The sequence below is a fragment of the Carassius gibelio genome, chromosome B13, assembly GCF_023724105.1.
Source record: "Carassius gibelio isolate Cgi1373 ecotype wild population from Czech Republic chromosome B13, carGib1.2-hapl.c, whole genome shotgun sequence".
Taxonomy (NCBI): Eukaryota; Metazoa; Chordata; class Actinopteri; order Cypriniformes; family Cyprinidae; genus Carassius; species Carassius gibelio.
This window is the reverse complement of record NC_068408.1, coordinates 3,644,441-3,657,302: the sequence shown is the minus strand read 5'-3', so window position 1 is coordinate 3,657,302 and position 12,862 is coordinate 3,644,441. Positions and strand designations below refer to the sequence as shown.

The 12,862-nt window shown below is 31.3% G+C and overlaps 1 protein-coding gene across 5 annotated transcripts in view; it reads right to left on the bottom strand.

Moving 5' to 3' along the window:
- LOC127970173 (golgin subfamily A member 4) overlaps window positions 1-4,372 on the bottom strand; it is a 35,983-nt gene extending 31,611 nt beyond the window's left edge. For 4 of the 5 annotated variants that reach the window (XR_008156544.1, XM_052572480.1, XM_052572481.1 and 1 more), the window contains exons 1-2: window positions 4,175-4,372; window positions 2,748-2,822 (exon numbers count right to left, since the gene is read on the bottom strand). Coding sequence is in view for 4 of the 5 variants with exons in the window: in XM_052572480.1 (XP_052428440.1) it covers window positions 2,748-2,822; window positions 4,175-4,237 (138 nt within the window). In the remaining variant the exon portion in view is untranslated. The remainder of the gene's footprint in view (window positions 1-2,747; window positions 2,823-4,174) is intronic. The other variant, XM_052572482.1, reaches the window with a different exon arrangement.
- Window positions 4,373-12,862: the final 8,490 nt, after the last annotated feature.

Below are 12,862 nucleotides of genomic sequence, written 5' to 3'. Positions count from 1 at the left end.
ATATCAGGTGGGGATGTGTTTCCCAAAATCATTGTGCACCCAAGTAGATCATCAACTAAGGCTTGCAATGTATTTATGAAACGCAGCCCTGATCGAAACCAATTAGCCGATATTTAATACTATTTTAATTCAATTCAAATAGCTTTACTGGAATTACTATAATACAATATTGTTAAGGATATTTAAAAAATAAATAAATAAATAAACACCACATATTATTATTACTATGATATAAAATGTATTATTATATTATACATTTTCTAATGACAAAAAAAAATATTTAATTTTATTAAACTGTATAGTTTTGACTCAAGCGATATTCTTGGATTTTAAATTCTCTAACAAATAATGTAAAGATATAATATAAATACTTTTAAATAAAAAATATAAATTCAAATTATATTATTAGATTTAAATTTTATTTATTATTTATTATATTATTTATTTTTATTATATTACATTTAAAAATATATATTATATTATATTACATTTAAAAATATATATTATATTATATTACATTTAAAAATATATATTACACTTAAAAAATATATTATATTATATATTTTTTTACAAGAACTTAAGGGTCAGACTTCGTTCCAGAAATCAATGCGCTGGGAAATACTGACAGAGTCATGCAAAAGAACAATTTTCCAAATATAGAAATACGTTTAAACAAAGAATCAGCCAAATTAATTTCACAAGGAAATCAAAAGAACTCTCAGGGAAGAGCAAGGGAACATTCAACACTGTAACTGCGGGGAAGCTATGAGGATACGGGACAGGGAATCCATGAAAATATCTAAAACTACGGGAAGAACATTCATTCCTGGAGATGCCAAATCAGAGGAACCATTCCCAGGAACAAAAACGGAGAAAAGCAACTGCCATCCCACAAATCAGGCCTAACGAGGAACGCAAGATATTAGATGCAGGGGTTAGGAGCGAGATGCCTTTGAGTTATGCAGAAACGCTGCAAGCAGGTGTTACTCGGCCTCCTCTAGCCCATAACCTCCAAAGGCATCGCAGACGGGACGGGGTGAGGAAGAGGACAGACTCACCGCACTGGGCACCTGGGCCGCTCTGGGTCGTTTTGGGTGGTCCAGAGCAAAGATAGTATACTCAGAGAGAAAAGCAGGCTCTGCTATCATCCCAGCCAGCAGCTGAACGACCCCCCCACACGAGTCAACGCATTAATGAAGAGCAATGAGAAAACAACACAATGAGTGAGAGGACAGAAAAAGAGCCAGAGCGGAGGAGAGAATGACGTCTGTGGAAACAGAGAGAGAGTTGAGACAGCGGATCCACACTGTTAGATGTCTCCACTGAACCCCAGCTTGAGATCAAATCATCATATGTTGAGAATAGAGACATCTAACAGGTCAATCTAGCAGTCTGTGGCACAGAAGAGATTAGGGCTCAAAAATAAGGAGGAGCTGACAAAGCAGTGTTGTCTCTTTATATTTATTTTGAAGATATACACAGGTTTTTGTATGTTTTATTCCTTTTTCAAATATTCCTGTAAAGTTTTGATTTAAGTGATAGTCTTGGACTCAAATCTTATCATATAATACAAAATAAAATACAGATAAAAGATAAATAAGATAAACATATATAAAAGAATATCAAAATTAAAAATCTATATAATATGAATAAAAATAATATAATTTTTACTATATATATATATATATATATATATATATATATATATATATATATATATATATATATATATATATATAATGTTTGAACAAATATAGTTTTTAATTTGTACATTAATATATACATTCAATACAAAAAATGTTGCCACTGCAAGTAAAAAAATAAAAATAAATGGAAAAAAAATAATCCTTATTGTTGAGCCCTGGAAATGCAGAGATGATGTGGAATTCATTCTGAAATCTGATGAAAAAAATAAAAATAAATAAAGAAATAAATAAAGAAATACAAAAAGAAAATGTGGTAAAAAGTCAAAAGTCTGATCAAAACCTTGGCTCACTGATCAGTAAACCCTGCAATGATGATCTGCTGTACTCTGAGGTACAATCTATTTTAGCTGCGATTCATAAAAGACGACAAAATCTGAAAATGTTCAGAAAATGTATTCACATGTCAACATTTGTCATGCTTAAAGGGGGTTTAATGTCACGGTCCAGAAATGACAAAACTGAACCGTCTAGACTATTATTAGCCTGCATTAGTACAATAATAGCATGTCATGTGATAACCAACCAGCTGGAGATTATCAAACTGATTTGATCTCTCCAAACAAAGTTCTCTTTAAAACAAGACTAGATCATTTCACTTAAGAAATGTACATTGACAGAATCTAGTGCCCCAGACCCAACCCCAAACAGTTATTTAGACACTTACAGGACATTTAATATTTCAAAATGTGACATTAGATTAAGTTTAATTTAAATACATTAATTTAAATCAAGAATGAAAGCACGAGCACACTTTTTAAAACCCAACTTTTCAAACACATTTCTTAGGTTTAAAATGATAAAATTCTAGATACATTATATATATTGTATCACGATGAACTGACAAACACCAAAAGGTCACCTGAAGTAGCTGATTAATGTATCATGCCTGCATTCATGAGAAAAGCCTATGGTGTATTCTTATGCATAACAGTTCAGATATTAAACACACAAGAGCATATCTAGCACATGAAAGCAGTTGCTGCTCATATACATGCAATCAAGACCAGTGAGAAGATGTGCTGTGTGCATCTGACCGCTCACCTCTCTGTCGTTGGGAGAGGCCGGGTTCGGGGCATCTTGGTGCAGATGAGCACGCCTCTCTCCTGAACTCACCTGCTGCACGCACACACACACACACACACACACACGACACACATCAAACACCGCAATCACAATCAGTGCACCAAATACACTTCAAATAAGCTTTCTGCTTAAAAACACTGCATTTATTTGATTAAAATATAGTAGAAATTGTGAAATATTATTATTATTATTATATAAATATTTTTAAATATATACTGGTTTTCTATTTTAATATATTTTAAGATCATATATTTTATTTCTGAGATGCCAAGCTGAATCATAAGTCTTCAGTGCGACATGATCATACAAAAATCATTCTAATATACTGACTTTTGGTGTTTAATATTTTTTAGAAATTTGCAGGAATTTGTGGGTAATAATTAAGCACATTTAAACATTTAAACAATTAAACCAGTCTGCTGTAACATAATGTGTGTGTGTGTATATATAGACAGACAGATAGATAGATAAATAGTACATAATAAAATGTTAAAATATTTTAAAATAGAATATACAAGTTTATATGTAAATATTTTATAAAATATTAAAATATTAAATTAAATAAACTTAACAGATATATTACATTACGACACAGCGGCTGGTTTTAGATTTAGATTTAAAACCAAAATATCCAGCAAATTTACATAGATAATATAAACTAAAATATTGTAAAATAAAACTATAAAATCTATCTTTTTTGATCTATAAAATAAAGAATAAATTATATATATATATATATATATATATATATATATATATATATATATATATATATATATATATATATATAATTTATTCTTTATTTTATATACACACATATCCTGCAAATTTACATTGTGTTCATGTGTGTTCCTAGCATTCTAATATAATTTCATTTTATTAAAACAAAGAGATACAAAAATAAATAACCTTCTTTTTTTCCAACTATGACATGTTTTGATCTTCTTTACTGTTTTTTTTTTATAATTCTCTGTTTATAGCTTTACTCAATAATTAAACGACACAGTCTTGAATGTAAACTGAAGTTCAACCTTTAATATTTAGTCTGTTTGGGGAGCTCTATTTAACAGGTCAGGCTGGTTTGGAGGTCATTAAGTAGTAGTCAAGCAAGATATTATTTATATTATTTAAAATACCGTTATACATGAATATGGTAATCTTCCAGCATCATGGTAATGTAAATATCAAAGTACCATATCATCTCCATCTGATTGCTTTTTTGGTACTGTTTGTTAGTGTATAACTAACGTTAATCAGCTACTTTATTAAGGTTTAAAGAGCTAACGGTGTAATTTGAATGTTTAATACAGTAACTAGGGTGTTAAACTTCATACCTAATGTTTTGTTTTGTTAGCATACATGCTGCATGAGCAAAGTGCACTGACCTGCGCGCTGCTCCGCTGAGGCGACTGCTCCTCGATCACCTTCTGCTTCAGTTTCTTAAACATCACTCCATGCGATTATTGTCACGTCAGGAAGGATTTTACTGTCCGATTACCAGAGTAAGAAACCTAATGTACTGTATGTGTGGATGACAGCAGAGCGCAGATGCAGCTGACGTGGAGGAAAAGCGAACAGCTACGGCTCCTCGAGAGGCTCAGAAAGGAAGGACGATTCTGAATCGCCGACTCGCATATTTCAGTAGACCATTAACTGAGACAACATTACATTAACAACACTTTGATATATATAACATGGTACTTAAATTCATTTACCCAGGGTATTTAAAGTGGTACTAATATATAAGTTATTATATATAAGTAAATATTTTTAAATCCCTTCTAACAGATGTAAAAAATAGTAATAAATAATAATAATGTTGCCAGTTACAGATGCATAAAGTAGTACTTTAATATAGTCCAAAAGGGGATCCCAAGTCTTATAAAAGGATTTGAGCGAACCCAGGGGCGGATCTACCAGGGTTGTCCCTAAAAGAAAGCCCTGGCAGCAACAAATTAAAGGTTATGGCCAATTTAAAAAAATTAACAAGCGCTAATCTTTTGTGATTCGTGATCCCACTACTAACTCCCGAACTGATTCAAATGATTTGCGATCCCCAAACTGACTCAAATGATTCGCGAACCCGCTTTGAACTCCCGAACTGACTCAAATAATTCGCGAACCCGCTACAAACTCCCGAACTGGTTCAAATGATTCGCCATCCCGCTCTGAACTCCCGAACTGACTCAAATGATTCGCCATCCCGCTCCGAACTCTCGAATTGATTCAAATGATCTGCGAAGCCGCTCCGAACTCCCGAACTGATTCAAATGATTTGCGATCCCCAAACTGACTCAAATGATTCGCGAACCCGCTCCGAACTCCCGAACTGACTCAAATGATTTGCGACCCCCAAACTGACTCAAATACTTCGCGAACCCGCTCCGAACTCCCAAACTGACTCAAATGATTCGCGATCCCCATAACTGACTCAAATGATTCGCGAACCCGCTTTGAACTCCCGAACTGACTCAAATTATTCGCGATCCCGCTCAGAACTCCCGAACTGACTCAATCTGCCTAGGGCACCAACTCCCAGAGGGGGCACCATCCCAGTTGCTCCAAAAAAACAAAAACAAAAAACCCATAGACACTTTTTTGATTTAGATGACACAGGCTTTATAATTTCTTCAACAAAAAACGTGCATATCACAACTCTTACAAAAATAAACCATGGTTTTATCATAGTAAAACTGCTTAGTTTCCTTTTGCATGATTTCTGAATGCTTGAGACTATAAAATAAATTAGAGTCATAATAAAGTTATAGCCACAGGTAAATGTCGAGAGCTACAATTGTGATTTGTAAATAACACAATTTATTTATTTAGTTTTTTATTTGATTAAAGTTCTTTTTTCACCCCTATAGTAGGTTTTTTTTTTTTTTTCATCATCATATTTGAGGAAGGGGGGCACAACAATACAATCCTGCTTATGGGCACCCATTTGGCCAGCAGCGGCCCTGAAGGTGTTGTCTCTGGGAATGTGTGTTCTACTACACACACACACACACACACTGAAGCACGCGTGGTGTTTTCAGCTCTTCACTATATTGACACATGATGTAGGCTACACGTGCACGTCAGCACGCAATGAGAGGATTTCAGGATTTTTTTCATTTGATAAAACTATCGTCATTCATTCGTATCGTATACACAGACTGACAGAAACGGCAATGTCTTTATGACAACATGTCAAAATAAAATGTCGGTATAACTTGAAGAAATTCCAACAGAAATATAATACTGCACAGTTAGAGTATGCCATACGTCAAGTAGGCCTATTAGCTAATAATAATAGTTAATTAAAAAACACTGAAACTCTAGTTACAACCCAACAAAATAAATATCGATCGATAATCGATCATTTTGACCCATACAATGTATTTTTGGCTATTGTTTGTATTTTTGTAATGTAAACCCAATTACTGCACACACCAATTGAAACTGTCAGGATAATTACACACTGTATATGCTCATAACTAACATTTAAAACCTCTTTGACAATTATCTCCCAATGTTTTCATTAGAAATAAGAATCTGTCCTTATTTTTCTCATTCTTCTATAACCCCATTCAGCATGAGCACCGGGTTTCTCCAGAGGGACTATCACTGCGAAACTGCACTGTAATTCACTTCAGATAACAAGTATCCACCTAATGAGCCATAAATATTAGATTACTGTGAGCTGTATGATTATGCACGTTATATACGGATGAGAAGTCTAGGTGTTGCTTATTCAGTGTGTCAGTATTACTTCTGCTTTTATACATTAGTTTTGCTCTCCATTGAATCTAATTGCTGTCTAATAGAAACAACTGAGATATTAAACTGTTATTTTTCTTTTTTTTTTTTGGTTTAATGTTGCACATATTCTTGAGAAGCTATAGGGGGCGCTCACTATAACTGTATTAAAGCTGTAGTAAACATTACATCAAGAGTGTCTCCTAATGTCTCTGGAAATCCCTTATTGATTGACCACTATTAAATATTATAAGAAAGTGTTTTTTTTTTTTTTTTGTATAAACCTTTGTGCAATATTCAATGCACGTTTATTTCTCATAAAATTAATCACATTTAAATGTCCTGTTTCTCTTTGCATGCACTTATTCTACTGCTCACTGTTTTAATATTCATATTTGCATTATTGTGTTTGTATTTTTTTGTAAGTTATTCAAATTGTTCTCCAATTCTGTGTCTGCTAATTGTAATTCTATAAAGACTGAAACTGACTGTAAAGACTATAAAGACTATTACCAAATATTTGTACATGATCCAGTAAAACTCTTGATTATAATAAACTTTAACTTAAAACTTAAACTTATTTAATTTCAGCCAAGGCAATATCTCTTATTTTCATTTAGCTTAACTAATATTAACTTAATTAACTAAAAGTAAAACTGAAATTAAAATTATAAAAATGATATAGACATACTGTATAACAATAATAATTGCTACAAAACAACTGCTAAAAACATTTACTAAAATAAAAATAAAAACTATAAAAAATAAAAAACTAATTCAAGATATTACAAGAATCTCTAACAGTATCTTAATGATAATTAACACTGGTTACAAGTTGAAATACATTTTATATTAAAAAATACAAAGTAAAAACCTTAAAATAAAAACTAAAATAAATAAAACTGAAATAGAAATGAATAAACATTAGACAAAAAATGAATAAAATGACAAAAGCACAATCAAATTTCTAAAACTTAGCAAAAAATATAAGATTATAAAAAAAAAAGAGCAAAATGAAAAAATAAAATAAAAATAAAAATATTGACACTGATTATGGCACTGCATCACATTAAATTTCCACTTACCTATTTCCTGGCAATTTTATATAATTATAGGCCTACAGTACCCCTCATATTATATCTTATATTTGTTTAATATTAAAGCAATCAGCAAGATGACTCCAACATTTGCTCTTTTGTCTTTTATTGCAAGAAAATATTTTTGAACGTTTGAACGAATTTGAACGAAAACATAAAAAATAGGACCGAAACATTTCACAAGCCAGCCTCAATCTCAGCATACTGTACTTCATGTCATGTGCATGACATCAGCATGTCAGCTTTGCTCAGTCTGCTCTCTGTTCTTCTGTTTGACCTCTTTACATTCAAAGAATCAAATCACGATGCCAAATAACATCAATCTTCATGTAACCGTGCATCTTAGCAGCACACACGTGATTTCTGTCAATCGTGTGCTGTTTAAGGTTCATCAAATCATATTCCTGCACATTAGTGTCAGAAACATGTTCAATTCAGCATTGATACAAAGGCAAGAAAGCATCATGGGCATCATCCAGTATGTGAGAAGGTAAGGCAGGTTGCATTCAATATCGTCAATACATTTATGTAATATATGCATTACAATTTAAAAAAAAAAAATGTAATTGCCCAAAGTATATGTACAGTGTAAACTCAATACACTTTTATTATCCCAGCCACAGTCTAGCCATGATGCAGTTGTGCAAACTATAATTGAACTACAGTAATATGATGTGATTTATGCAGTAAATCTGGCAGCATCAGCAGGTTTCCAAACGCTCAAGACAGATGTCAGCAGCTGCATCATTTGCATAAATCTGAACCTTAGTGCACTTTCCTTGACATTCTCACCACCCCATCAATCCCACAATCCCCATCGCGAGCCTCCCATAGAGAATGAATGGGAAGCGTCTGCTCGTCTCCGCACCAGCGGACACATGTCTTTAGTCCGTTCCTTATCTGGAAGCAAAAACAGTTTCATCTCTTTCTCCCCTTTTAAAACAGATCCTGCACGTGTCCTCAAGGAAACGGCCTTTAACATTATTCATTGTTTTCATCCCCTTCTCTTCTGCGCCCATGAAATATTCATCCAATACCGAGTGTCAGTCGGAGCGGGGGAAATCTGGAGGAGCCTGGTTATTCTGAGGTGAATTGATCGGCCTGTTGTCAGGAGGATGTTCTCTGCGTGTGGAGAGAGACCAGAATCACACCCACAATCTTTTGTTACTTACTAAATCTAGTTTATAATCAGGGTCAGGGATTTGAATTTACTTCAAACTCAAATATCTCTTCTGAGGCTCTTCTGAGCTCTTTTTGACAGCAACACTCACTCATTACAGTACAATCACTCAGATCACCTTGGCAAACACATAGCAACGTATTCTAGCAGACGCAAATATGGCATGAGAAGCATTATTTTATATGCAGCAGTTTATTAATTTAAAACTGTAGTTTATAATATCCTGCATTTTATTGATTTAAATATGTAGTTTATATGTTGCCAGGTTTGGTAAAAAAAAAAAAATTTTTTTTTATTAATTTTAAAATCTAGATTATAATATGTTGCAGTTTATTTATTTAAAACTGTTGATTATAATGTTGCAGTTTATTGTTTTTTTAAATCTGTGTTATAAATTGAATTAAAATCAAAAACTAAAAGGAAACTTGCTTAAATTTAATTTTTACTGTAAAATGTGTATTATTATTTATTTATTTGCTTGTTTGTAAATAAAACAAATATTATTAGAGTTCTTTCACAAGAAAACACTAATTATAGTGTTTCTAGTCTTTCTAAATTTCATGTTTTATGCAACGTGTTACCTGTGTTTTTTTTTTTTGTTTTTTTTTTTTGTTTGTTTTTTTTGCTTGTTGTTGTATTAATTTGTGAAATTTACAAGCAATTTCTGAGTGAAAATTATTTCAAAGTATAATTGTTATTAGTATTATGGTTTCGCTTTTATTTGCATATTTTAATTTTTCATTTTAATCTTGTTTTAGGTTTTAGAAATTTGTATGTGTTTTTGTAATTTAAAGAATGAGTAATTTCCTTTTGCCTTTATTTTATTATTTTATTTATTGATTTATTTTTGTTTGTTTGTTTTAATAATTTGAGTATTTCAACTTCAACTTATTTCACTTATAAGGCCACATTTTTAAGTTTTTCAGCTTCATTACAATGATCTTATAAACATTTTAGAAATAGTTGTAGTTTTATGCGGTAATGATGGAGTTTCTGTATGTTTGAATAAACAGCAGATACTCTCTCGGCTGAAGTCTCGATGCAGAGTGATCCATGCTCTCCACTGGCTTCTCAACTTCTAAATTTACACAGAATATCTTTAAACACCTACACACTCTTCTCAGGCCTGGAATGAGGAAAGGTTCATAGCTAGCATTAGCATTTTCCCTCCACTTGAGTCAGAGATGTGCGGGAGACTCTAGAGGACAGACAACCCATGCATGATGCAGCTACATCACACATTCAGACTCATACGGTCTCTCCACGGATCTGCAGTGCATGAAAACATTTTAGTCTGGCATACTAAAGCTATGAACTTGACTGTAAAGGGCTCTTAATCTGAACAGGATACAGGATACAAAATTTTTTTTAATTAATATAAATGTAATTAATTATATAAGTTGGTGACCTTAAATTCTAATCATCTGAATAAAGTCTCCAATTACACAGGACTTGTTTCATGAGCTTGAGTTTTATGAAGATGTCTAATCAGCTTCATAATTTATTTCTTTGTTGAATCATTGCACTGATAGAAAATACATTTAGTCAGAATTTCAGGTTATTGTGGGGAATATTTATGAAGAAAGAGCAGAAAATATAACGTCAAATACACAATAAAACCAATATCAATATACAATCAATAAATAAATAACAATAAGCATAAAAATAACTTCAGTACTTTACTATCATTTTAATGTGCAATTCAAAGAAATATAAATAACAATAACATTTAAAATAACAAATTAAATAAAATATATAATGTAAAACAGAAATCTTAAAAGCACAGACAATTAAATAATAAACTAATTTGAATTATAGTAATAAATAAAATATATAATTTAAAATAAAAATCTGAAAAAAATCCAGTATGTAAATAAAAACTGAATATAACTTTTATTTAATTTTTACATTTTATTTAAATTAAATATTTATTAAAATTATACTGTACATTTCTCCTGTTTAAGAAACACAAACACATGTTTAAATGTTTAAAATACATTTTAATTTATCTCACCTTACTGGTAAAGAAGAAAAATATAATTTAAGAATGTGATTTGGCAAAAGCATTGCACCGTTTGCATATATATATATATATATATATATATATATATATATATATATATATATATATATATATATATATAGTTTCAAAAAGTTTGGAAAAATGCAAACTTTCTTTCAAAATGCCCAAAGCATATAAGAAAGCATATAAGAAGTGTACCTTCTTTACACTTTTGTCAACCAGCCACAGTCTTTATTTTAAATCTGAATTAACTAGTAATGTATAACAATGTTATTTAAGCACTATTTGTCTATTGTATAATTGCTGTCAATATATCTTCAGTAGTCAAAGTCTTTTGGTTGCAAATTGTAATTTGGGGCAGTTGCATGCTACTCTATAGCAACAAGACAAATAAACTCCTCTTCATCTCAACAAGTCCCTCTGAAAGATGCACGATGGGTCACATGTTGACCACTAGAACGCTTGAATCACAGGCTGGATATACTGTTGCCTCAATTCACCCCGTCCTCCACACACACACACACACCAGCCATTACCATAATAAAAAGCCTTTTAGAGCTGACTTGTGGTGGGCTCTCATGCATAATAAGGGGTTCAGGAAGAACAGAGCGGGTGAGATTTTCATACACAAGAAGATATTTGCATTAGAGGAATAAAAACATGCACACACTCTTGCCAGAACTATTGTTATCTAAACCTTTCCCAGCACAGCTCTTTTCCAGCGACAGCATGAGATTGGAAGATTTATCTAGATTAATCACTGCTGTACATGTGGAATAGATATATGTCTGTTTTATTTTAATATGTTAATTTCTTACACAGTGGTTCACACTTTCTGAGGACTTGATGATGCATGAAAACAATTACTGTTGTCATTTAAAAAAGGGCAACTTCTGCCCCCATGACATAATGAAACTGGTCTCATAGCAATGCTTTCACAATAATAAAAACACATTGATTAAATCACAGATAACTTAGAAAGTCATGGAAATTAAGTGTTCAAAAGGAGTGGAAATACTGAGGGTAATAGATAATTACATTAAATGATTAAACAGTTTTTATTATTGATAAGAATATAAATTATTAATTGTCAATTGTTTATAATGGTGATGATTACTTATGTATTCATTTAAATTATTATTTATTTAGATTCTTTAGAAATTATATATAGACAGAATAGATAACTACATTAAATAAAAAATTTAAATTATTATATTATAAGTAAATAGTTCATTAATTGTTACTTAATGATGACATATGCTTTAGAATTAAATTCAAATAATTTAATTAGACTGCATTCTATTTATTAAACAAAAAAATGCAGTTTATTAATTGTAACTGGTTTATAATGGTGATTTTGATCTTTATATTTATTTATTATTCACTAAACAGATTCTCTATAAATCAGCAGAAAAGATAATGACATTCACTTTTTCTAATTATTTGATTATAAAAACATAATTGATCAATTTCACTTGTTTATAATGGTGATTACAATCTTTATAATTATTTATTATTTATTAAACAATATAAAAATACAGCAGGTGATCTTGAAATTAATTAAATTAAATTAAATTTGGTTATATTATATTGATATGTCTAAGACTATAATTAACAATAATATAATTTATAATAATATATAGTTCTTTTGTTAAACCTTTATTTAATCATTAGTAGCTTTCTCTGTAGTTTGATTATTTAAGTTTGACGTTTGAAGTCACAGAACTCAATTCCAGTACTTTTTCAATACTAGACCTAAAAGTCATGCATGCAAAAATATGCATGAAATAATGTCCATGAGAGATAAATGTCTATCTGCTTTTGATTCACCCCGACAGATCCACTACAAAAACAGATGAAGGAGATTTTTAAGATCTACTGGATTGTAAGATGTAAGACGGTTTTTTTCCACATACTGAAAAGCTTTTGAATCTGATCAGCAATTAAACAGTCAGTCGTAACTGGAAGCTTTCGAGGACCTCGGTATCTGAGGGGTGTTCAAATGAGATGTTAAAATACTTTCTCCATTATT